This window comes from Pecten maximus, chromosome 2, assembly GCF_902652985.1.
Source record: "Pecten maximus chromosome 2, xPecMax1.1, whole genome shotgun sequence".
Classification (NCBI taxonomy): domain Eukaryota; kingdom Metazoa; phylum Mollusca; class Bivalvia; order Pectinida; family Pectinidae; genus Pecten; species Pecten maximus.
In genome coordinates, this window is record NC_047016.1 from 14,367,168 (window position 1) to 14,394,583 (window position 27,416).

General features: G+C 37.3%; 3 protein-coding genes across 3 annotated transcripts in view; all 3 read right to left on the reverse strand.

Annotated features, from left to right (window-relative positions):
• Positions 1 to 1,961: 1,961 nt before the first annotated feature.
• LOC117318621 (28S ribosomal protein S2, mitochondrial-like) lies at positions 1,962 to 4,858 on the reverse strand. The gene is made up of 3 exons (XM_033873587.1): positions 4,763 to 4,858; positions 4,240 to 4,389; positions 1,962 to 2,706 (listed from the first exon to the last, which is right to left on the reverse strand). The coding sequence occupies exons 1-3, from the start codon at positions 4,824 to 4,826 to the stop codon at positions 2,063 to 2,065; spliced, it is 858 nt and encodes a 285-aa protein (XP_033729478.1). The 5' UTR covers positions 4,827 to 4,858; the 3' UTR covers positions 1,962 to 2,062.
• A 6,509-nt stretch (positions 4,859 to 11,367) lies between these two features.
• Positions 11,368 to 27,416, reverse strand: part of LOC117318653 (hercynylcysteine sulfoxide lyase-like) — a 31,417-nt gene continuing 15,368 nt past the window's right edge. The window contains exons 2-9 of the mRNA XM_033873618.1: positions 17,839 to 17,986; positions 17,453 to 17,595; positions 15,519 to 15,635; positions 13,798 to 13,911; positions 13,330 to 13,482; positions 12,538 to 12,746; positions 11,805 to 11,963; positions 11,368 to 11,669 (exon numbers count right to left, since the gene is read on the reverse strand). Of these exons, the coding sequence (XP_033729509.1) occupies positions 11,430 to 11,669; positions 11,805 to 11,963; positions 12,538 to 12,746; positions 13,330 to 13,482; positions 13,798 to 13,911; positions 15,519 to 15,635; positions 17,453 to 17,595; positions 17,839 to 17,975 (1,272 nt within the window). The 5' untranslated portion in view covers positions 17,976 to 17,986 and the 3' untranslated portion in view covers positions 11,368 to 11,429. The remainder of the gene's footprint in view (positions 11,670 to 11,804; positions 11,964 to 12,537; positions 12,747 to 13,329; positions 13,483 to 13,797; positions 13,912 to 15,518; positions 15,636 to 17,452; positions 17,596 to 17,838; positions 17,987 to 27,416) is intronic.
• Positions 20,886 to 24,765, reverse strand: LOC117318661 (LIM/homeobox protein Lhx3-like). The gene is made up of 5 exons (XM_033873625.1): positions 23,536 to 24,765; positions 23,132 to 23,306; positions 22,573 to 22,775; positions 21,936 to 22,280; positions 20,886 to 21,287 (listed from the first exon to the last, which is right to left on the reverse strand). Exons 1-5 carry the CDS (start codon positions 23,669 to 23,671, stop codon positions 21,004 to 21,006), a joined length of 1,143 nt encoding a protein of 380 aa, XP_033729516.1. The 5' UTR covers positions 23,672 to 24,765; the 3' UTR covers positions 20,886 to 21,003.

A 27,416-nucleotide genomic window follows, 5' to 3' on the forward strand; every position in this document is an offset into this window, starting at 1 on the left:
TGAACCTGAAAACCAATCCCAAGCAAGCACTTTTGGTAAGAAAGCACTGTATGAAGATTGGGTTTGATTGACCAAAGGGAACTCAAGTTATTGCATGGAAACCAATTTTCTATTTATAGTAACAGTGACCTTGACCTTTGAACCTGAAAAGCAATCCCAGGCAAGCACTTTTGGTAAGGAAGCACTGTATGAAGTTTGTGTTTGATTGGCCAAAGGGAACTCAAGGTATTGCATGGAAACCAATTTTCTATTAATGATAACAATGACCTTGACCTTTGAACCTGAAAAGCAATCCCAAGCAAGCACTTATGGTAAGGAAGCACTGTATGAAGATTGGGTTTGATTGGCCAAAGGGAACTCAAGTTATTGCATGGAAACCAATTTTCTATTTATAGTAACAGTGACCTTGACCTTTGAACCTGAAAACCAATCCCAAGCAAGCACTTTTGGTAAGGAAGCACTGTATGAAGTTTGTGTTTGATTGGCCAAAGGGAACTCAAGTTATTGCATGGAAACCAATTTTCTATTTATAGTAACAGTGACCTTGACCTTTGAACCTGAAAAGCAATCCCAAGCAAGCACTTTTGGTAAGGAAGCACTGTATGAAGTTTGTGTTTGATTGACCAAAGGGAACTCCAGTTATTGCATGGAAACCAATTTTCTATTAATGATAACAATGACCTTGACCTTTGAACCTGAAAACCAATCCCAAGCAAGCACTTTTGGTAAGGAAGCACTGTATGAAGTTTGTGTTTGATTGACCAAAGGGAACTCCAGTTATTGCATGGAAACCAATTTTCTATTAATGATAACAATGACCTTGACCTTTGAACCTGAAAACCAATCCCAAGCAAGCACTTTTGGTAAGGAAGCACTGTATGAAGTTTGTGTTTGATTGGCCAAAGGGAACTAAGTTATTGCACGGAAACCATTGTGTGGACAACGACAATGCCATAGTAATACCTATATGTCACCTTTTCAAGGCGACACAAAAAGCATTGCTTTGTTTTAAAGAAGTCATTTATATCAAATACAGTCCAATTGATATGAATTAATAAGAAGGGGGGGGGGGGGGGGGAGGCAACCCCACCATTTGTATAATTTTGAATCCCCATGGTGATGCTACCAGGCAAATATGAGCAATATCCATTGCTGGGTACCCATAGTTTCAGAAGTCTCGTTTATATCAATATGCCAAATTGACCCCTTCTGGCCAGGCCCCCCGTGGTCAGCTATTTGTACACTTTTGAGTCCACATCCCAAAAGAATGCTTCTGACTAAATTTGGTCAAATTCCAATCAGCAATTATGAAGAAGTCAATTGTTGACGGGCAACACGGTATACCACAAACTCACTTTGGTCATTCTCACCAGGTGAGCTAAAATTGCAAGATCATTATATTGTGATTGGCATGCTTTGATAAGTAAGTAACAGACTGAAAATTTGTTCAAATGATTGGCCTTGATTTCCCTTCAAGGTCACACTGGTCAAATGTAAATTCTAAATCTAAAAACAAGACGCCCAATGGGCCTATATCACTCACCTCCCATTAATGTCATCTGAGAAGTGGGTTTAAAATGAAGCATCTTTGACTTAAATGACATTGAAAAATATAACAAGATAATTAATTTGAATATCAATGCCCCAAGGTGGCAGCCGTTCATCCCTGTACATCGCTGGCCAAAAGTCATCATTCTTAGCCTTTTAAATTTTCCTTAGAACTTGTTTAATTGTTTCTAAGAAATTTGACCCCTGTGACTCTGCCAGAAGGGTAAGTGAGCTTATGCAATGGTACTGCTGTGATCATCCATCTATCAGCGGTAAATTATTTTAGGTCAACTCAGAAACCTTCCTGGGCCAAAGGTCAACCTAAATTGTGGATTTTATGGCCCCAAACCCCCAGGCAACTGAGAGGCGGGCCAAAAGGGGTCAAAATAACACTAATAACACAAAGCCATAAATGTCCAAAGCAGTCCATTTTAATTGAAGTGTAAATTTATCAAATAATATTTCATGGTCATATTGTTAAGTTCTACTAAGCATTTCACTGAATGCACATCTTTTACTCCATTATGTCTAATCCATCTTCCTTACGCTTTTCTTTCCCTTTTAATATAGCATCTTTGAAAAGCCTACAATACAGTTCTATTGATTTTAATGAATCATCATTCCCTGGAATTGGGTAAGTGATTATTCTTGGATCAGAGTTAGTGTCCACCACACCTATGGTAGGAATCATCATCTTAGCACTCTCAACAATGGCAGTGTGTTGTTCAAACACAGAATTTAATGTACTTAGGAAAATACAAGTGTCCGGTAGGCGTGTGACAGAGCCAAACTGCTGTGTAGCATTGGTGAATGTTCCTCCCCTCCAGTACCTACAATGACTGTACTCTCCTGCTTCTTCTGCTGTCTTCTCAACCAGAGGCATACTTAGAGCATTTTTTGTGATAAACAAAATCACACCTCCTCGATATGCTATATGTGCTAAAAAATTTAATGCTATTTTCATATTCTCAACTGTCTTTCCAAGATCTAGAATGTCTACTCCGACTCTGTTTCCATATATGTAGGGCAACATGTATTCATTACGAACTCCTGATTTGTGACCAAAATGAACACCTGCATCGAAGAGTTCTTCCACTTTGACCAAACCTTTCACTTGGAAATAGTCATCATGTTTCAATGGATTGCCAATTATTTTTTCTGGAAAGAAAAACAAGATCAACTTTAGATAAAACAACTTTAAACCATAACATAGAAAGATGTTTTAGTTCCCCCTTTCAGATTTTAATGAAATGCTTTGGCAAGTTTGATAACAAAAAGTACAAGGGCCTTATATCAGATAGAGTTTACATCAACCTGACAACCTAACCCAAATTTGAATTATTTCCAAGGAAAACTAAGCAAATCACATCAAATATTATTTTCTTATAAACTATACTTAATTTAACCCCTCTAACAGGAAAAACACAAGACTGTAAGGTCATGAAATTCACAATTGTTGTAAAGCACTTTTAATTTAAATTGAACAAAATATATTTCTTTTGGTTGATGAAATTTTTGAAACATCAAGATCAGTCAACTTAATCCCTTTTGGTCCCTGGGAAATGGGGACCATATCATTGATTTTTATGTTACAGTTATATATATATATTGCATTGCATTGAAACAAAGTATCATAAATATAACATGACAAGCACAAGAATTACACGTAAATGTCTTTCATGTCCCTGCTTCTATAACTCCAAATAATCGTATAAGCTGTAGTGGAGCTCAGAATCTGGAATGTGTGTTGGGATGGCCATACATATCTTAGGGAGAAATTAAGCACACTTCCAAGTTCATAGCTACGCATAGATATTGGTATAGTCTAGGTTTGGCTATGATAGCACATATATTTATATTGTATGTACTAATAAGTCTAGAACTTAAGATCTAGAGAGAAAATAAGCTCAACACCCCCTCTCCTATCTAAATGGAAAAAACTTTAACATTGTACAATTAATTAACAAAGTTGAATAAACAGTAAACTGTAGTGGATATTCAGAATCTGAAATATGTGAAATATATAAAAGCCGTTCATACCAAAAAGTACACATATATTCCAGATTTGGTTATGACGACACATGTATATTTAGCAACAAAATTAAGTTCAACATCCTGCTAAATGTAAAGCTTCAAAACTGTACAATTAATTAGCATAGCAAAGTCCTATTAACAGTAATTAAACTGTAGGAGAAATTCAGAACCTGAAATTTGTGTTGGGATGACCATGCATAATTAACTTGAAAAAAAAAAGAGGTGAAATTCCCACCTAACAGGAAACTCGAGTAAGTCTAAGACAGGCTTTAATCATAAAAGAAATGGTGTGCAATTGTTTAATTTTGCTCTTGCTCATAAACAGAACTATAAAACATGTTTGGTGAGAATAGCTCTAGTGTAATTATTATTTGTTGATCTGTCACCCGCAGTGTCATAAAAGTAACACCTATATCATTATGTACATGTATGTCTCACTCTTTGCCTCCATCTCATGCTCATATACCAGACAAAAATAATAAATGTGACCATGCCTATGAAGGGCTCTGAATCTACAATAGGAATCAATTGTATTGTATGTATAAGATAATTTTTCTTTTGCTTCAATCCAAATAACACATGCACAGTACTGCACACTGACACATGTGTATGTGCACACATGTGTATGTCTCTGTTTACTGCCTGCCCATGTCTTACCATCTAAACCCGTTGTGTGAATCTCTTGGCTTTCGTTGGTAATACTGTACAGTCTGCTGTTTCCCTGGCAAGAGATGGAAGAGGCACACGGAATATCTATCACCTTCTTTTTCACAAGAGAATGCACTGGACAACTTGCAGCATGTTTGCCTGGTATGAAAAAGTTCAAAATGACATCTAGATATATATACAGATATCATATCTACACGATTTCCACAACTGAAATAAAATCAGTCTTACAATATTCTTATTTGAAGTATTTCATCAGTACAAGTTGCATTCTGATAAGATAAGAAATAATCACAAGTTGGTTTAGCCTGGGATATACATATGTATAAGGGCCAGAAATCTTACAAAATACTGGGCCGTCACACTCGTTAAACAAAATCATCATCATGGGTGAAAACGCATGAAAACAATTATCTGCACCAATTCTATGCCAAGAAGATTGATTTCTTCTATTTGTAAACACCTTTTAGAAGAAAATTTAACATACAACACTGATTGTTATTGCAAAACGTACTTGAAATCTTGTGGAACAGTCTGTTTCTGGCAATCGTTACGACTTTGCTTCTGACCGCGGCCATGATTGTTTCAAAACCGGATGTAAAACATTTAGGCGCATTCGAAACGGTCTAGCACCTGAGGCCTGTTCGTTTACGCACAAACTGGTTCGCCAATTTTTAATTTTCATTCGTAATATCAAATATTTTGATACTGGTGGTGCGCAAGAACGTGTTACAGCACGTGAAGATAAAAAAAAGTGATATCTAGCCATACTATGGCAAGCCGTTTTAACATTTAATCCCATTTCCTCTTAAGGTAAAATATGCTTCAAATTTATTTCACTTAAGTGAAATACTTTTTACCTTAAGGTTAAAAGACTTTTTTTTGCATTATGTTTTATTTCACTTAAGTGAAAAAGAATTTCACTTAAGTGAAATAAATCTTATTCATCTTAAGGGAAAAATTTTTTTCACTTAAGTGAAATAAAACATAATGCAAATGCTGCTGCTGAGTAAATCGGACACCCACTCTCATGAATCAGATATGGACTAGTCCATCTATTGATCAAGCATTGGGTGTTTAATTTCCGACCAATTCGAGACCTTTTCTCTACTTCATTTGTTGTTAGTAAAATCAATACTATTTCCCATATGATTTACTTTCACTTATGTTTTAATTCCATTAAATATATGTTTTATTTATTTCCCTTATGATAAGTGATAAGAACGTATCAAAGTTAAAGTTTACTCACACTGTTTCTTAGTTGACAGGTCCAAGGGGTTCATTCCATTATACCATGGGGTGGATAGGAGGACAGAGTGACTTTATTGACATATGGTCAGTTTTATTTACCTTAAGATGAAAAGAATTTCACTTAAGGGACAAGTATTTTGCATTATGTCTGCACATACTTTTTTTCACTTAGGTGAATTCTTTTGGTCTTAAGGGATTTTAACATTTATTTGCATTATGTTTTATTTCACTTAAGTGAAAAAACATCCCCTTAAGAGGAAATGGGATTAAATGTTAAAACGGCTTGCCAGATATCAAGATATGCAAAGGAAAACAAACACATACTATGGCAAGCCGTTTTAACATTTAATCCCATTTCCTCTTAAGGCAAAATATGCTTCAAATTTATTTCACTTAAGTGAAATACTTTTTACCTTAAGGTTAAAAGACTTTTTTTGCATTATGTTTTATTTCACTTAAGTGAAAAAGAATTTCACTTAAGTGAAATAAATTTTATTCATCCTAAGGGAAAATCTTTTTCACTTAAGTGAAATAAAACATAATGCAAATGCTACTGTTGCATAGATAGGACACCCACTCTCATGAATCAGATATGGACTAGTCCATCTGTTGACCAAGCATTGGGTGTTTAATTTCTGACCAATTCGAGACCTTTTCTCTACTTCATTTGTTGTGAGTAAAATCAATACTATTTCCCATATGATTTACTTTCACTTATGTTTTAATTCCATTAAATATATGTTTTATTTATTTCCCTTATGATAAGTGATAAGAAGAACGTATCAAAGTTAAAGTTTACTCACGCTGTTTCTTAGTTGACAGGTCCAAGGGGTTCATTCCATTATACCATGGGGTGGATAGGAGGACAGAGTGACTTTATTGACATATGGTCAGTTTTATTTACCTTAAGATGAAAAGAATTTCACTTAAGGGACAAGTATTTTGCATTATGTCTGCACATACTTTTTTTTCACTTAGGTGAATTCTTTTGGTCTTAAGGGATTTTAACATTTATTTGCATTATGTTTTATTTCACTTAAGTGAAAAAACATCCCCTTAAGAGGAAATGGGATTAAATGTTAAAACGGCTTGCCAGATATCAAGATATGCAAAGGAAAACAAACACATACTATGGCAAGCCGTTTTAACATTTAATCCCATTTCCTCTTAAGGCAAAATATGCTTCAAATTTATTTCACTTAAGTGAAATACTTTTTACCTTAAGGTTAAAAGACTTTTTTTGCATTATGTTTTATTTCACTTAAGTGAAAAAGAATTTCACTTAAGTGAAATAAATTTTATTCATCCTAAGGGAAAATCTTTTTCACTTAAGTGAAATAAAACATAATGCAAATGCTACTGTTGCATAGATAGGACACCCACTCTCATGAATCAGATATGGACTAGTCCATCTGTTGACCAAGCATTGGGTGTTTAATTTCTGACCAATTCGAGACCTTTTCTCTACTTCATTTGTTGTGAGTAAAATCAATACTATTTCCCATATGATTTACTTTCACTTATGTTTTAATTCCATTAAATATATGTTTTATTTATTTCCCTTATGATAAGTGATAAGAAGAACGTATCAAAGTTAAAGTTTACTCACGCTGTTTCTTAGTTGACAGGTCCAAGGGGTTCATTCCATTATACCATGGGGTGGATAGGAGGACAGAGTGACTTTATGGACATATGGTCAGTTTTATTTACCTTAAGATGAAAAGAATTTCACTTAAGGGACAAGTATTTTGAATTATGTCTGCACATAATTTTTTTTCACTTAAGTGAAATTCTTTTTGTCTTAAGGGATATTAACATTTATTTGCATTATGTTTTATTTCACTTAAGTGAAATTCTTTTTACCTTAAGCAGAGACATATATCTGTATATATGTCTCTGCCTTAAGGTGAATAAATTATTTGCATTATGTTTTTTTCACTTAAGTGAAATTCCTTTTTCACTTAAGTGAAATTCCTTTTTCACTTAAGTGAAATTCCTTTTTCACTTAAGTGAAATTCCTTTTTCACTTAAGTGAAATTCCTTTTTCACTTAAGAGGAAATGGGATTAAATGTTAAAACGGCTTGCCATATCACATCTAACGGCAGTTTGGTAATTGTATTATATGTCGAATTAAAATGAACTACATTGTATAATTATTATTATAGACGGTATATCATTAACGTTTGCATTTCTTCAACCCAGTAGAAATTACTGTAAATAGTCAAAATTATTGCAGACCATTGTTACCCACTTGAAAAACTCCTATAAGTACCCAACTACAGGTATACAATGTACATACGCACCTAAACATAAATTGTACGAACGACTTGTCAACTTAATCAGCATGATAGTATTAGTACCGTCTTCTCAACTTGATCAGAACGATAGTATCAGTACCACATTCTCAACTTGATCAGTGGTGGTGGGGGTGGTGGTGGTGATGGTGGTAGTGGTAGTGGTAGTGGTAGTAGTAGTAGTAGTAGGAGGAGGAGGACGAGGAGGAGGAGGACACCATAACTAACTTCATATACGTGCTGAAAAATATCTTCGCATGGCCCTACGGTTTCTACGGAATGTTACTAAAGCATCAAAATTCAAGACAAAAGAGAAAGAGAAAATCACCGTGGAATGCAAAGTCACTATATGTATCACCATACTTCACAAAGAAAGTTTGCGTTATATATGCTATTATTTCAGCCAGAGACCTATATACTAGGGATTCGCAACAACCGCTTTTCTCGCAGAGTCACGACCTCACCTATTGTTCTCATAACCGGAGGTATATTTAGCACGAGATCTATAGCGAGACCAAGCGCTGCGGCTGCGCAATAGGTGGATATCGGAGTTGTTTATATTAGTGACATGTGCCGTGCCAAGAGATGGCGACGACTGTCTGTGCACATATTAGGACCGAGACCACAATTAGCTTCGCTATATGTTTCATTGTAACATTAAAATTCATAGAAAATTCCCAAAATCTCATATCCAATTTTCCAACTCACCTGGCCAAGACCAACATGTGAGAAGCAAAATATAAAAGTTTCAACATAGCATGTTCAGCATTTTCTGGAGTTAGCTGTCAAAATGTGTCACCAACGTGGATTATATACATCCGGGTCAGGGGTAGAGGTCAAATCAGGACTTTTCACACAGGACCCTGGCGCACAAAATACATGATCAATAATAATATTTTACATCACAAAACATAGATTGACATCTCTACTATAAATTTACATTAAATTCATAGACAAAAATCAAGTTCAAACAGGCATTTGATTTATTTCCATGAAATACATACATTTCTGAGGGGACTTCATTCGTGGGGCCTGAACCCGGAAGTACTTAATTGTGGTCTCAGTCCTATTATGTCACCGCGTTTGGCCGAGATAACTTCACACTGGCGATAGTTATACCTATGTACTGTAATGTATATCGGCAGATGTGAACAACGATGCAATGCACTCTGGGATAAATCACCCGATCTTCCGCTCGGCGGTGACGTTTGGTAAGCCAATGAGCTTGTTGCGAATCCCTAGTATATAGGTCTCTGTTTCAGCAAACAATAATAGCATGACATTTGCAATACACAGACGTACAATTTATATGGAATCCTCAGTAAAACATTCAGGATAAGGAGAAAATGATTTTTTGTGGAAAATGGCAAATATCGACCAGATGAAGGAAGACTGTCGTGAGTTTGCTAATAAATTCACTGACAGGCATGGATTCCATCTCTATGGATATAGAAAGACCTATGGACCAATGCCAATCACAACGTCCCGGGAATATGCTACAACTAGCCCTTAGATAAATCAAGAGGTTTTCGCCACAAGACGCGCAGCTACAACCGCGCTAGGAGATTCAACTCTCCCAATGACCGCGCGACGAAGATTACCAAGAAAGCAACAAAAAGTGCCTGTAAGAAAACAAGTACACAATGACGACCTTATCAACATCATATCGCAGGACTCAAATCCAAAACGTTTTGAGCTTTACCAACAGAGAAAACATGGTTCCGAAGTGGGGAACACGGCATCAGGAAACCGTCCCCTTGCAAGACACAACTTGATTTTAACCTTTAAGGGACCTGACCAAATGTGTCGACAGCTAGAGTCAAAAAATGTCTCTCGAACTTTTCCGAAGCGTTTAACAGGGTCCCACATGTCAGGCTGCCACACAAGCTACAACACTACGTAGTGAGGTGACATCCAGAGTTGTATAGCTGACGTCTTAAATAGAAACTCTAAGCCGACCCCGACGCTCTGAAAAGTTTAGGAAGTCACACCATAGAGGAGGTAGATTAAGCAAAATACTTCGGAGTGAGCAACCAGAATAACATCAGCTGGAAAAAACATATCAACCGGGCTATTAAAGCTAACACTTGATTTTTCTTGCAATGAAACATCTTATCAGTTACCACTTACCACGAATCACCAATGATCTGTGATATGACACTTGTAAGGCCAGTAATGGCCAGTGTAATTTGGAATTCCTCGCCAGCCAACAGCAACCAACTGGAGATAGTTGTTCTTCAGCAGCCCCAGTGGCCAGCATTTCTGGAACGTAGGTCAGAGACCAAACCTGTGATGATGTACTGCATTATATACCAATAAGGGAATATGACCGTATAGTTGTATAGTTGTTTTATCTGCACCATATGCGATTCTACTAATACAAAAGATGATGATGAACTGAACCATCACATGATAGTTCAATATCATATTTACAAAATGCATATCGAGTGGCTAATTGAAGAGAAATCCGCGCGTCTAGATATGTGCTAGTAGCTTCATATTTCGTATCATCGCGAAGTTGGTATTTTTTCTTCTGGTTATAGCATCTTCCTTTCACTTGAAAGTAAGTATAACCAGACAATGAATTAAACTGCACCATACCACTGTTTCGCCCTCCCATGACACACACGTATTTTGCAATAGTAATATTGACTAGAGTGGACAAAGGTAATATACACCATGTGTTTAATTGCATTGAGGTAAAGCGTCTTGTGTTTAATTACATTGAGGTAAAGCGTCTTGTTTTGATTACATTGAGGTAAAGTGTCTTGTGTTTAATTGCATTGAGGTAAAGTGTCCTGTGTTTAATTGCATTGAGGTAAAGTGTCCTGTGTTTAATTGCATTGAGGTAAAGTGTCCTGTGTTTAATTGCATTGAGGTAAAGCGTCTTGTTTTGATTACATTGAGGTAAAGTGTCTTGTGTTTAATTGCTTTTCTGTTTATACTCTGCCTTCCGTTCGTATTTTCTGTTTATACTCTGCCTTCCGTTCGTATTTTCTGTTTATACTCTGCCCTCCGTTTGTATTTTCTGTTTATACTCGGCCCTCCGTTCGTATTTTCTGTTTATACTCTGCCTTCCGTTCGTATTTTCTTTTCTGTTTATACTCTGCCCTCCGTTTGTATTTTCTGTTTATACTCTGCCTTCCGTTCGTATTTTCTGTTTATACTCTGCCCTCCGTTCGTATTTTCTGTTTATACTCTGCCTTCCGTTCGTATTTTCTGTTTATACTCTGCCTTCCGTTCGTATTTTCTGTTTATACTCTGCCCTCCGTTTGTATTTTCTGTTTATACTCTGCCCTCCGTTCGTATTTTCTGTTTATACTCTGCCTTCCGTTCGTATTTTCTGTTTATACTCTGCCCTCCGTTGTTGCGATGACGTTAAACTTTGATAAAATGACGTAAGTCTTTGTTTTCATTTTTCACTCTCTTTGCGTACATCGACACTAAGTGATTTAGGTTAAGGCACAACCGTTTTATGTTTATATATCAAGACACATTGTTCTAAAACACAGGCGGTATTGTAATATTTGTGGAAGGACAAAACAATTTATAAAAATAAGTCCGAACATTGTGAGCTGCATTAAATGTTTTATTTAATGATTTTTATTTATTATTTACATCGCCATGACAGTTGTTTATTTGTCGGAGAATGGCATGTCGGAAACCCCTGTAGTCTTTTCCGATTTCCTGTTCAGACACATTGGTCGCTTGTTTTGTGCCACATCACGGATGAGATTGATGAAAAGACTATACTCGTCTGGGTAGTTGTAGACGTTAGCAGACAAACGGACGTACAGGTTGTCAAGAACACAAAATATCTGTACTTGTATATCATGTTCATAAAACAGGTCATCCATCAGTCGGTACCCTTCGGCCTGCAACACAACAGTAAGTCGTTCATCAAGTCTTCGATCTAAATGCCTCACCATTCTTACATCCCGCTAATATAAACCTTCAAACATGATATACCTTAAATAATTATACCAATATGCTAAATACTCAACACGTACCGTCGACACGTCATATTGGTCCATCTTAGGTAGTCTGATCATTTTCATACAGGGCGCTTCCATGTCCCGGGGGATGGGCAGTTTGTCCGTCCCCCATTCTGCCACCATCCGGTCAGTCACGTGGTCCAATAGGGAGGAGGTGTATCCAGTAATTGCAGCCTTGCAAAATTTAAATAAACACATTTTTTGTTCATATACACTAAGAATATCATCACTTATACGTCCGATCACTATCAAGTCACATACAGAAAATCTTGTACTTTTGTGTCCAGGTATGGACAGAAATGTTCTATAAGTCGACCCATATCAGATTTTTAAAAGGGCGGTCCAGTTATGGACAGAAATGTTCTATAAGTCGACCCATATCAGATTTTTAAAAGGGCGGTCCAGTCACTAACTCCCCATAGGTTTATATCCAGTTTCATACAGATGTACACAGACAGGAGTTTGACAAAAGGATACATAATTGTGTATTTTTAGAAACAAAAACGAACATATCTTTATTGTTGATATTTCCTTCCCGATACAAGAAACACTCAGTTTGGTACATTATACTATATTGTATGTTGAATGAGAGCCCTCTTCCATGAGGACCTATTTGTTCGGACACTGATCCCAGGGTCCCAACCTTGGCAGTGGTCTTCATGCATAAATGTCTGGGAAATAAAAGTATTTTGTACCCTAAAAAAAAAAAAAAAAAAAAAAAGAAACACTCAGTTTATATAATATTTACCATTCCTCCGAGATCCTCATAGAACTTAAGAGCGTCGGGCACTGCGATGTAAGCACAATCGTCACGTGTTCCCTGCATGAAGAATTCCATGGTGAACTCCTTCAAATAATACCATGAGGTGACTAGAGGGCGGACCCAGGACTGGTGTTCTTTCTTCACGTACAAGAGGGCACACCCTCTCGGGGTATAGGCCCACTTGTGGAGATTACCTGACCATTTACAGAATATCAACATTTTAATATATTTACATCCATGTACCTACTCTACGGTGGATGGGAAAGGACAGCATAGAAGAAAAATAATTATGTTCCAATTAAATATTGTGTTCGAATGAAATAAATGTAGTATTGCTCACAGGGACTTGACCCGAATGCCCAACACACGGGCCATTATGTGTATTATAGTACCAAACCGTGAACAGAGATTTTCGTCCCAAGTCCTGTGTATTGCGTTCCAACAAAATATCATCTTTCTGGAACGAAAGGCGTTTAGAGGCGTCGTATTTCCCCCTCATTTCTGGGGTGTTGCATTCTTAGATTGCATGAGAGAAGCATGATTTAACATTATGATTTAGATAGTGAAGCAAAACCCAAAACGTCTTAAAATGTGCTATACACACTGGGGAAGGTCCAAATAAATGTAGACTGTAACAAATTACCAGGTCCCTGTGGTGTTTACCAGGTGGTTTACGAGATTTACCGGCTGCTGCGCGCGACATGGTAGTGAAATGAAAACAAGACAACAATTAATACCTTCAAATGCCTTCAATTGGTCAAGGTTCAAGTTACTGACCTGTGTAAAAATCAGGATTCAGGTCCGTAATGTCTATTGGTACCTGTCCTGGCGCATGTGCACCGTCTATCATGCACAAAACGTTGTGGTCTCGACACACCTGAATGATTTTCTGAATGGGCATGACAACTGCGGTGGGACTTGTGATGTGATCTGTGATAACAATATTAGTAGCAATAACCCAATGAAGCTCTGAAATCGTTTCTATTTATAGTAACAATAACCTAGATTTTTCTGTTAAAGTGAAATACAGTAATTTTGTTAATTCTTTTTTTAATTTCTTGAGGTTTCGGTTTGCTTTTGGATACTTTTCTATTTACACAGTACAGAATGTCTTGGCCTTTGTTCTGAAATGCGGTCTCAAGCAAGCTTGTTTGCCGATAAAGTCATTATCAATACTTAGGTAATTGTTCAAAACCTTATACAAAAACGTCTCGCTAAGTTATGACCTTGTGATAAGAAACTTGCCTATGACTGCCAGCCGTATGTGCGGGTGAGTGGAAAGGAACTGTCGGTACTGATCCACAACGTCCTCCACACATTGTATAGGATACTTGATATCCATCATATGGTAACGGGATCCTGAAATTACGTAACAGCATTAGCCAAACTACGAAAGCCTACACGTGTCATCTGGGTGTTATTATCTCGTTATGATAAAATCATCTCGTTATTAAAAGATATATTATTTTATCTCTTTATTTTATCTCGTTATGATAAAATCATCTCGTAATTAGAAGATAGATTAATTATCTCTTTATAAGAGGTAAGACCAAACTCCAGATGACAGTTATAGACTTCCGTATCCAGGTAGGGGTATGTTTAAAACAATTTAATGATATCTCCAATTCCATGTGATTTATCTATCTGACAGAAACATGTTTTTCATGTGATCTATTAAAGGGACATCACGGTAAACCAATTTTTATTTTGTATTTTTTCATATTATTGGGTATATCTTTAAAACAAATATCCTTATGAACAGTAACCATTCGAATTTGATGATATATGTACATAAAAAACATCAATTATTAATTATAAAAAGGTTATCACAATCCGTTGATCAATAGTCTGAATATGCAAATTTTGTGACATATACGATAACACGCTTGCGCACAACACACTAAAAAACCTGAAAACAAAAATGGCTTCCAATGTGAATCGACTGCGGTTGAAAACGATAACAGCTTCCGCAATGAAGAGAATAATGGGAAAATGGATAAAACATAATCCTAGAATTAAACTGGGGAAGCAGTACAATACAGTTCAAACATGAAAACAGCAGTAATACGGACGCTGCTCGTATTCTGCTTGATTGCTGGATAGTAGGTCATGACAATCTCGGTAATACACAAACTCAGTAATAGTTACATAAACTCAGTAATATTTATACAGTCTGTACCAGAACATCGCTACTGTCACTATACTACATTTTGTATATGTACAGTGTTTACACTTATTTACACATAAATTTGTGTGCCGGAATATATACAGAACGTGTTATTTAACATTTAAACCACTGTATAATATCGTTATCCCAGATGGAATATTTCGCCTTGTAAACTATCGAGTGTTTGTGTTGCCGCGATTTCAAAACAGTCACGTGATGATTTAAAAATAATTTCCGCGCTAAATTTAGAGGGGGATTCCCAACTAAATCAAGTGGTCAAGCTGGACATAGGGATTGACTGTAAACATTTGGACAGCACAGAAACATAACTGGAAAGGAACAAAACACGTATATTCAATGAAAATTACAACGTTTTTACCGTGATGTCCCTTTAACAAGAAATATCTTTTAAAAAGATAAACGGCATATCTTTAATGCTGGTGGTTATAATGTAAAACTGCTGGTGAAATTAAATCAACGAACTAATGTGTTTCAGCACGGATAACAAAATCATATCAGGTTGAATCATTTTTGGTGATAATGAGACTGCATTTGAACCAGGAATATAATTTTATCAATGTGTCATTTGGAAAGCTTACATTCAGCTTACATTCAATCTTAACTTTGTTTCGTTTTTAACTGCATATCTGCATTTTTGCATTTACCGCTACATTGACCAATCACAAACTTCATCGTGACCAGTAACGCCACCTGTCGCGTCATATCCGGGAACAAAAGAATATTATACGGCTATGCCGAAAAATAACCCGATTTCGTTAAAACCTCCCGCATACAATACCGTTATTTGATGCCTTCATATGTTCGCATGTGTATCGAATTGCCTGATATGTGTTGTCCGTTGCTAGGATACCGTCACCCTCTTTAAGGTTCATCGACTTTAGGATGGTATTTATCCCTTCAAATAGAAATACATGTACGTTAACAATTTTAATCTGACAGGCACAGGTAACTAGGGTCATAGGGAGACCGACAAAGACTTTATAAGGAATTCGAGAAATAGCGATAACTTGAGACCTATCTCATCGATCGTGGACTACAGATGGTATATATCTAATATCACTGGTTATATCCTTATTGTCTATACATAAAAAACGTATATAACACACGTAAATAATACATGTACATAACACACGTACATAATACAAGTACATACAACATGTACATAATACACGTACGTAACACACGTACATAATACACGTACATAACACACGTACATAATACACGTACATAACACACGTACATAATACACGTACATAATACACGTATATAATACACATACATAATACACCTACATAATACACGTACATAACACACGTACATAATACACGTACATAATACACGTACATAACACACGTACATAATACACATACATAATACACGTACATAATACACGTACATAACACACATACATAATACACATACATAATACACATACATAATACACGTACATAATACACCATAACACACGTACATAACACACGTACATAATACACGTACATAAAACACGTAAATAATACACGTACGTAACACACGTACATAATACACGTACATAATACACCTACATAACACACGTACATAACACACGTACATAATACACGTACATAAAACACGTAAATAATACACGTACATAATACACATACATAATACACGTACATAATACACGTACATAACACACGTACATAATACACATACATAATACACGTACATAATACACGTACATAACACACATACATAATACACATACATAATACACGTATATAATACACCTACATAACACACGTACATAACACACGTACATAATACACGTACATAAAACACGTAAATAATACACGTACGTAACACACGTACATAATACACGTACATAATACACGTACATAATACACATACATAATACACGTACATAATACACGTATATAATACACGTACATAACACAAGCGCATAAAACACGTACATAACACACGTACATAATACATGTACATAACACACGTACATAATACACGTAAATAATACACGTACATAATACACGTACATAATACACGTACATAACACACGCGCATAAAACACGTACATAAAACACGTAAATAATACACGTACGTAACACACGTACATAACACACGTACATAATACATGTATATAACACACGTACATACAACACTTACATAATACACGTATATAACACACGTACATAATACACGTATATAACACACGTACATAATACACCTACATAACACACGTACATAAAATACGTACATATTAATACACATACATACTATTTATCACACGAAATAATACTTATCACATGTACATAATACTTTTCACATGTACATACAATTTATCACGTATACATAAGGCATTTAAATAATATACATGTATTTATGATATGCACATGTCTTTATATAGCTGAAATGAAATATTTGTGACTGTTGGGGAAATATACAAATTAGAAGTCAGAGTTTCTTTATGCCGTATTAATAGTTGTCGTGTTTCAAAACACGTCTGTTATAAAATCAATAAATTAAAAGTTTAATTGGCAAGGTTATGTGTGAATAATTATCCCTACCGACTTTACATTGACCTTTGACATGTAGGTAATGAGAAATCACGCATCATTCATGGTGCACTTTGACCTATTATAAATGAACAGATGTATAAACTTTGACCTGTAATAAATTAAGTAGCCACACCGATTTTACAGGAATGTACCCCCTCACCTGTCGTTGCATTCTGTACCAGAACAACATTCTCTGGCTCAGCGTTGACGAATGTGGCGATAGTGTCTCTACCGACCTTCCATTTACCAAGGTTAGTCCGGCGGAACCAGTCATCTGGGTGATCATCCATCTTGTCAATGTAACTAAAATACAGCACTCCGATCATAAAGAATGGGTTTATGGCCGGATAGTAATACTACTTATAAGTTTGATAACTTGTGCCCAATTCCCTTGTATATAATAGGATACAATGAAATATGTTTAAATAAAAATACTTAAATTCAAACCTAAATAAAACAATATTCACGAAGAAAATCAAACAAGTACGTACGGCGATATAATTTCTATCATATTTATGATATTGGATAATTAAACATGATATTTACAGTTTTTGGACATCCTTCACCCGTCTCGGTACCATTCCAAACGAACCGTGGTTAAGAAACATCGACCCCTTCCTCATACAAAACTCTTTTCTTAACTCCTGTCCAAAAGGAGGCAGCGTCATCACATCCGAACCCATATTAGTATAATCTAAAACACAAAACAGCACAGCCATGTGTCTTTAGAATACACGGTACGATCTCCCCGATACCAAGACGTCACTTATTACCATACCTAAATCGAGGAGTTTCTGTAGAATACACGATACAAACTCCCCGATACCAAGACGTCACTTATTACCATACCTAAATCGAGGGGTTTCTTTAGAATACACGATACAAACTCCCCGATACCAAGACGTCACTTATTACCATACCTAAATCGAGGAGTTTCTGTAGAATACACGATACAAACTCCCCGATACCAAGACGTCCTTACTACCATACCTAAATCGAGGAGTTTCTGTAGAATACACGATACAAACTCCCCGATACCAAGACGTCACTTATTACCATACCTAAATCGAGGAGTTTCTGTAGAATACACGATACAAACTCCCCGATACCAAGACGTCCTTACTACCATACCTAAATCGAGGAGTTTCTGTAGAATACACGATACAAACTCCCCGATACCAAGACGTCCTTACTACCATACCTAAATCGAGGGGTTTCTGTAGAATACACGATACAAACTCCCCGATACCAAGACGTCACTTACTACCATACCTAAATCGAGGAGTTTCTTTAGAATACACGGTACAAACTCCCCGATACCAAGACGTCCTTACTACCATACCTAAATCGAGGGGTTTCTTTAGAATACACGGTACAAACTCCCCGATACCAAGACGTCCTTACTACCATACCTAAATCGAGGGGTTTCTGTAGAATACACGGTACAAACTCCCCGATACCAAGACGTCCTTATGTGATAAGAGACCCGAAAGGTCAGGATGACTTATAGCCATCGTGTTCCGTCCTCCGTCGTCGTGACCCGTGTGTAAACTTTCACATTCAAATCACTACTCCCCCCTTAACGCCATAGCGGAGTTCAACCAAATTTGGTCTGAAACATCACTGACGGAGGGCAGTCATAATTTATATAAATGAGGCTGGTCAGAACTTGGCTGAAATTTTTCTTTAACTGCTATCTGTCCTTAATCGATTACAGCCAATTTTGGACTGATATATAAATCAGGCTTTACATAAATGAGGCTGGTTCGACCCCTAGGGATAGAGGACTGGGGTCCCAAAAACAGGAATTTAGCTGAAATATTTGCTTTAAAACGCTATTCCTCCTTCATGCCAAATGGATTCCAACCAGATTTGTTCTGAAACATCATAGTTTTGTATAGACAGGACTGGTTTGATTCCTTGGAATGGAAGGACGTGTTCCTGCTGTACGTCTTTGTCATATGACCGTTTAGGCCATGGGCTTCTTGTTATTTAACAGTAGGTGAATGGCGGTTAGAGGTTTATGCAGACAATCCGTTTCGCCAATTAAAAAGTGATTATTTATTACACATCTCTTATCACATAAGTCTCTTATCACATAAGTATATTTTGCAATACAAATATATACATAACAGTTGAAGAATATAAATATCAGATTGTACCGGATGCAGGCCCAGTCTCCCCAGTTCTAATGACTGTTTTAATAGACAAATTCTTCGTATAAAGTCAGTTATTAGCTGACAAAATAAAAATAGATTATCATCTTCTGACATTTAATTTCATTTGTATCTATATACATTTCTCTAACAAGTGAAATATTGAGAATATGTTCGTAAAGTTGTTTAAACCGTTAATTACCTGGCGAAAAAGTGCACCTGACGACAGACGATTATATAAACGCTTGACCTTTCAATCACGTATGTAAATGAAGAATCTTGACAGGCTGAGGGAGCAGTTTGAAAAATGGCGTTCTGAGCGAGGCATTCGGCGATGTTTTCACGGATTATTGTGTTTTGGATGAAACAATTCGTATTGAGTAACGGTAGCTTAAACATGAATGTTTCCTGATGACGGTCGCATATAGTGTGCACCGTGTCAGTTTTAATAAATGTGTTTTTTAGCCGATTGAAGTGAGATGGGGTGTCGTTTCGCTCGTGACGGAGTTTCCGGCCTTCACTTTTACACAGTACACATACCACTGATATCATTTTTTTAAATTCTCATTTTCTACGCAAGCGCCTGTGGCTGTCCACTCACCTGAGGTTACGTGGCCAGTACTCTACGACTGAGCTATCGCGGTACCCTCACCTGAGGTTACGTGGCCGGCACTCTACGACTGAGCTATTGCGTCGCGGTCCCTTCACTACTCCAAAAATGTTAGAGTATTACACGGCGAGAAACTTATGATGGGCGCCGTGTAACCTCTAACTTCCCAAAGCGGATTTACACTGCGCAGAATGTCAATTTTTCAGGATTTTGATTATGTGTTCAATGGTGTAATGTCATTACCTCTTTTTCATGAATTCATCATTAAATCTATACAAATAGTAATCAAAGACACACAATCACGATTATTTACATTTCCATAACAACTCTGATTGAAATGGTGTGGTAAATACAGAAAAGGAATATAAGGCAAAAACAAACGAAAAGCTATTTTCTTTGTACTTTATATTTGTTCCGCTAGGTACACACATTCCGTATTTTTGACAACAAATGTCGCCATATTCGAAACAAATAGAGCAAAGTGTTTTGTTTCAAAGTATTATTTATTTGGGGTGAATTAGTGATTGAACTGTTCAATACCTAAACTGGAAGCACACACCGTTGTCATCAAGTTTAGACTTATAAATACTGATATTATTGTCTCTTTCTTTCCGCCCTGATTTCCCTTTCTGTCCTGAAATCAGGGCGGAACTTGCACAGTGTAAAATAGGGTTCGGTTGCTAAAGGTCGGTTGGCGTCAGAACCAAAAAATAGCCATAGACCTTTAGCTAGCTGAAGTATCCCTTCACCTTAGGTTACATTGCCAGCGCTCTGACTGATCTATCGTGGACCCCTCTACTCATAAATAAAAACACGGGAGTACATTCCTCAATCCTCATACATGTAACAATTTTAATTTTCAACTTATTTCAAACAATCTTGATAAAGCACACAATAGCAGCCGTTTCTGTCACATTGACAAACGACTGGTCCGTTTATACGTTTTTATATCGCGGGAATCCAGGTGTCGCTATCGTGGTGCTCCACCTGGCGTTGGTACCACTGCAGACCGCCATATTGGTCCTGACCGTCGTTAGTCGTAACAAGCCTGATTTCTCCGTCGGCTGTAAAGTCTGAAGCCTTCAGCTCTATGTTCGGGGGAACCGCATCCACCGCCAAGGAATCTATGTGTTTAAGCCACGTATTTAGTCTACTGAGTGGAGATCTGGCCATGGTGCTTGTCTGTATGGTGGATAGGTCACTGGAGTAATTCATCGGGTACTGTACTTCTGGAAATAAAATTAAGGATATTTCAATACTTGAAAACATCATAAATGACTTTGAAACGAGATGCCAGATTATTAATAAAACCATTATTCAAACAGTCGATAAAACACTTGACAAATACATTAAGTATTTTACTGCATCCCTGTATTCAGATCATTGGGCTTGGCACGAATACCTAGCCACGGTCTAAATAGAATAAATACAGTGTCAAGTACGTAATAACGACGGTATGGTCCAATATAGGTACTGGATCATATGTCCGTACATTTATAATTCGTGCAAAGCCCCTGTGGTCCTGATAACGTCCTGTATATTAACAAAACAGTTGTTTACACTAAGATAAATGAAGAAAATAGGACATTGGGAGGGGGAGGGGGGGATGCTGGGTACCGATTACAATACATTTTCCTATGAGTTGGCTGCTTCATAGACTTTATTATATTCGACAAAATAACATTTTGAAACTTTTTTTGTGACAAGTACCTATTTTTCTGATTCTGTAAATCTAGGTCACTGATTCAATGTCATGTTCCTAAAGTAAACCCCGTGTTGTAGATAGTCTATTTCTGCGAGGAATGGAGAAACTCTTTATAACAGTGTCAAACACCGCCAGCTAGTAAATCGTACTTTATATCACTGTAAATACCAACCATTTGCTGTATTCTGTGCATCATCACCAGAGCCCGACAGAGAACCGGAAGTTGCTGTTTCATTGTCACTTAGTCCAGAATCATTAGTTACGCCACCACATGCTTTCCTTATATTCCTCATTCGTCGACTCCTTGTTTTGCTTCGTTTGTTACGGAACCAAGAATGTATCAATCTGGTATCAATGCCCGTGAGCATGCTCAGTTTCTGGCGGATATGACGTGCGGGTCGTGGGTTACTCTGATAGGCTTGTTCTAGTATAGTTCTTTGATGTGGGTCTAGGTTTAACGCCAAACGTTTAGTAGTGTGACTGTCACCTCTGGAAGCAACGTTTCCTCCATCTGAAGCTGTAAATATAAAATATAAATAGTACATGTCGTGCATTAACTGTTAATACAAAACAAACCGTTCAACCATGACAAAGTGTGATCAACATATACAATTCACGCGTAAACCATGACAAACTGTGATCAAACATATACAATTCACGCGTAAACCATAACAAAGTGATCAAACATATACAATTCACGCGTAAACCATTGAAACACACAACATTTCGATGCGTCGTTTAGTTTGAAATATATGTAACATTCCCAAACAGATATACGTTGTCAACCGATTATTAATCTATATATTTACCTTGCATCGTGATTTTTTGGAGATCCCGTTCACATAAGAGCTTGTCATCTTCCCGGATGTAGAATTTATCACCGGTCTGTAATCTAACGTGGCACAGAGCGCACACAAAACATGTCTCGTGGTAAACGTTGTTTCCCGCCATTCGGACGGACTCCTCTGGGGCTACCAGGCCCGAACACCCTGAACACACCCCGCCAAACCTCCTGGTAATACAAACGTACGACAATGGTTAAAACAATATCATCACCAAGTGTGTGACCAACACAGGGCTGACTACAACAAAAAATAACATTTCTCAAGCTGTGACTAACGACATAATCGTTAAAATGAAAACATTGATGTCATATTCATATTCTAATGAATTAATTAAATCCATATTCTTGAGTCATATATCATTTATAAACGTTACATAGATATAACGGACCCTGTTAAATTATCCGATTTGTAAAGCTAATTCACAAACGTGTAAATGAAGTGTCAAATTTATTGAAAACTAGTAAACGAGCTTTGACACTGATCCGCCGGCGTCGTCAGTGCTGTTTACGCCTGGAATGCTCACCTGTAGAAGTCAGATTGGCAGTATACGTCACTTCCGTCAGAAAAACAAACGTCTGACACTTCAACGCCACATGACGTACATCGAACACATGCGCTGTGCATCAGTTTATCCTGCACGCGAACCACTAATCTGTCGTAAATTCCATTTCCACATCTACAACAGGTTGGGGCGCTGGCTGATGGAGAGATGGAAACATAACTATTATTGTTGTGTCAACATACATAAACGTCAAAACAAAAACATCGTCACCAACAATCCAGAACAAAAATATAACAATAGCCTGAATATATAAATGCTTAATTCAGTTTAAAAACATACAAACATTAAACAAAAGTACGTAAAACTTCTTTTAGATAGTAATGTCACAGATTTACAAGAAAAAGATCTTTGCTTTCATCACTCACCTCCGCTCCAGGAAGTGTTGCCAACCATGGGAATTTGCTCCGGAGGATGGGGGACCACAGCGACGGGCGTCAGCTCTCCGGTGTTGGGGACCGATGTGGACGAAAGGCGTTCCAAAGGTGATGTACAGGTACTCATCGTGTTTGTGACCCGTGTAGTTCAGTAAATAAACGTTAAAATGTGCGTCCTCGACAACCACTGCTATGGTACTGACTTGTCCGCGAGTAGAACTTGTCATCCACCGTGTAAGAGACGTGAGTGAATTATGAAGATATCTGGTTGTGACCTGACTATTTATCGTGACCTCGCAGACCAAACATTCCAGGTAGAGACATATAAATTAGACATATACAGGTATGCATAGTTAATCAACTCCTATTATACCGTGATCCCGATATGGATAGGGTAGATTAGCGAGGTCATTGTTCGGGTGAACGGTGAAATACCCCTGGGTAGTTCCGCGACGCCCAGATTGCAGGTAGCGTGTCTGGGGCGGGGTCGGGATTCACCTGCAGACAGCTGTATACAGACAGCGTGTGGGGTCAGCTTTAAAAGGTGATCAACCCTCGCAAGTGACGAATGAATGTCTGGGGTCAATATTCGAGACAGGTAATTCGATTGACCAGACGGATAAATATCGTCCAGGATAACGGTAGTTTTCAAAGAATCTCGCCTTTGTTTACTTATATTGTTGACAAACTTTCGACAGATAATTGGTACCCGTTTTTACCTGTTCACTACCGGCGTGAACGAAATTCGGTCAAGAAACCAGACGTTTGGACGAGACGAGATAAAATGTAGACATTTACAGGGAAAATCAGGATGTCTAATGTATATCTCACCACAAACTCCTAACCGTGACAAACAGAGCCCGTGTTAGCCTTGGTGTAAATATACTAAAACGTTACGGCAATGGTCGATATATTGATTAATAAAGGCTATTTACCCGTATCGAGATATTAACTTAAAAATGAAATATCACTCCCGAATTATGTAAAATATTTCGAGATAACATCCCAATATTTTCACAAGTTAAAGTTTATGACGATAGATAATGTCTTTAGAAAACAGTCCTAAATCTACAATAAGTTGTTGAAAATATTGTACGGGGTTGGCTTATTGAAATGACACAGACTAAATGAAATGCAATCAAATATTGACCACATCACTCTTCGATCGAGTTTGTATCATATATATGTATATGTTATGACATGTTTTCATATCAGAGACATATAGATATCTCGAGTCCTGTATGGTAAGCTAAGTTGTCATTTATTCACGGAGCAATATTGATCAAGTATTTAATCAAATTATATAAGATAATATTTTATCTATTAAATCAGATAAAAGATATACATCTTTATCAGATACCGTATCTAATCAAGATACCGTATATACATCATCATAATAATGTAATCATTTAAGATACCGTATATAATTATATAAGATACTTTATATAATCATTTAAGATACCATATATAATCATATAAGATACTTTATATAATCATTTAAGATACCATATATAATCATTTAAGATACCATATATAATCATATAAGATACTTTATATAATCATTTAAGATACCTTATATAATCATTTAAGATACCTTATATAATCATTTAAGATACCGTATCTAATCATTTAAGATACCATATATAATCATTTAAGATACCATATATAATCATTTAAGATACCATATATAATCATATAAGATACCGTATATAATTATATAACATACCGTTTATAATCATATAATATACCGTATATAATTATATAATATACCGTATATAATAATTTAAGGTACTTTATATAATCATGTAATACAGTGCTCCATGAATAAATAATTACTTGACTTGCCATACTTCTGAACATCTACCCACTCGAAATAAACTGGAAATTCTGTAGCTATTTTATCTATTACCATGGATGGAGGGCGAGATTTCAAATATGATAATAGTGGGCTAATTTAAAGGTCTTTGTTTTAATTGATGAAAATATTTCGCTTCCTCCGACATTGATTGAATCAGTATGGCGTTTGGAATTGTTAGTAGCAGTGTGGCGTTTGACATTGTTAGTAGCAGTGTGACGTTTGACATTGTTAGTAGCAGTGTGACGTTTGACATTGTTAGTAGCAGTGTGACGTTTGACATTGTTATTGAAGTTTAACATCGTTAGTAGCAATGTGACCTTTGGCATCGTTGAAGCAGTGTGGCGTTTGACCTCTTTAGTAGCGGTGTAACGGTTAACATCGTTAGTAGCAGTGTGACGGTTAACATCGTTAGTAGCAGTGTGACGGTTGACCTCGTAAGTAGCGGTGTGACGTTTGACACTGTTAGTAGCAGAGTGACGGTTGACATCGTTAGTAGCAGTGTGACGGTTGACCTCGTTAGTAGCAGTGTGACGGTTAAGATCGTTAGTAGCAGTGTGACGTTTGACCTCGTTAGTAGCAGTGTGACGTTTGACCTCGTTAGTAGCAGTGTGACGGTTGACATCGTTAGTAGCAGTGTGACGGTTGACATCGTTAGTAGCAGTGTGACGGTTAACATCGTTAGTAGCAGTGTGACGGTTGACCTCGTAAGTAGCGGTGTGACGTTTGACACTGTTAGTAGCAGAGTGACGGTTGACATCGTTAGTAGCAGTGTGACGGTTGACCTCGTTAGTAGCAGTGTGACGGTTAAGATCGTTAGTAGCAGTGTGACGTTTGACCTCGTTAGTAGCAGTGTGACGTTTGACCTCGTTAGTAGCAGTGTGACGGTTGACATCGTTAGTAGCAGTGTGACGGTTGACATCGTTAGTAGCAGTGTGACGTTTGACCTCGTTAGTAGCAGTGTGACGGTTGACCTCGTTAGTAGCAGTGTGACGGTTGACCTCGTTAGTCGCAGTGTGACGTTTGACCTCGTAAGTAGCAGTGTGACGTTTGACACTGTTAGTAGCAGTGTGACGGTTAACATCGTTAGTAGCAGTGTGACGTTTGACCTCGTAAGTAGCAGTGTGACGTTTGACACTGTTAGTAGCAGTGTGACGGTTAACATCGTTAGTAGCAGTGTGACAGTTGAACTCGTTAGTAGCAGTGTGACGGTTGACCTCGTTAGTAGCAGTGTGACGTTTGACCTCGTTAGTAGCAGTGTGACAGTTAACATCGTTAGTAGCAGAGTGACGGTTGACCTCGTTAGTAGCAGTGTGACGGTTGACCTCGTAAGTAGCAGTGTGACGTTTGACACTGTTAGTAGCAGTGTGACGGTTAACATCGTTAGTAGCAGTGTGACGGTTGACCTCGTAAGTAGCAGTGTGACGTTTGACACTGTTAGTAGCAGTGTGACGTTTGACATTGTTAGTAGCAGTGTGACGGTTAACATCGTTAGTAGCAGTGTGACAGTTGACCTCGTTAGTAGCAGTGTGACGTTTGACATTGTTAGTAGCAGTGTGACGTTTGACATTGTTAGTAGCAGTGTGACGGTTAACATCGTTAGTAGCAGTGTGACAGTTGACCTCGTTAGTAGCAGTGTGACGTTTGACATTGTTAGTAGCAGTGTGACGGTTGACCTCGTTAGTAGCAGTGTGACGGTTTACATCGTTAGTAGCAGTGTGACAGTTGACCTCGTTAGTAGCAGTGTGACGGTTTACATCGTTAGTAGCAGTGTGACAGTTGACCTCGTTAGTAGCAGTGTGACGTTTGACATTGTTAGTAGCAGTGTGACGGTTAACATCGTTAGTAGCAGTGTGACAGTCGACCTCGTAAGTAGGTCACTTAGCCAACATTCTGAATTTTGAGGTATAAAGGTAGGGTATTTTGTTGGCCAAGTGAGACTTAGTATGAAAGGTAAGAACAATAGGAGATAATTACTGGTAAGACTATAGACTGCTTCATAAAACTTCAAACTTTA

What these genes read in the sequence shown, in the direction of transcription:
- LOC117318621 (XM_033873587.1), bottom strand. Translation starts at nt 4,826, where the DNA reads ATGGCCGCGGTCAGAAGCAAAGTCGTAACGATTGCCAGAAACAGACTG. An exon ending in ACTGTTCCACAAGATTTCAA is followed by an intron (nt 4,390 to 4,762) that starts GTACGTTTTGCA and finishes TTTTCATACCAG; the next exon opens with GCAAACATGCTGCAAGTTGT. An exon ending in TCACACAACGGGTTTAGATG is followed by an intron (nt 2,707 to 4,239) that starts GTAAGACATGGG and finishes TTTTCTTTCCAG; the next exon opens with AAAAAATAATTGGCAATCCA.
- LOC117318661 (XM_033873625.1), bottom strand. Translation starts at nt 23,671, where the DNA reads ATGAGTACCTGTACATCACCTTTGGAACGCCTTTCGTCCACATCGGTC. An exon ending in CAACACTTCCTGGAGCGGAG is followed by an intron (nt 23,307 to 23,535) that starts GTGAGTGATGAA and finishes TCTCTCCATCAG; the next exon opens with CCAGCGCCCCAACCTGTTGT. An exon ending in TGCCAATCTGACTTCTACAG is followed by an intron (nt 22,776 to 23,131) that starts GTGAGCATTCCA and finishes TTGTATTACCAG; the next exon opens with GAGGTTTGGCGGGGTGTGTT.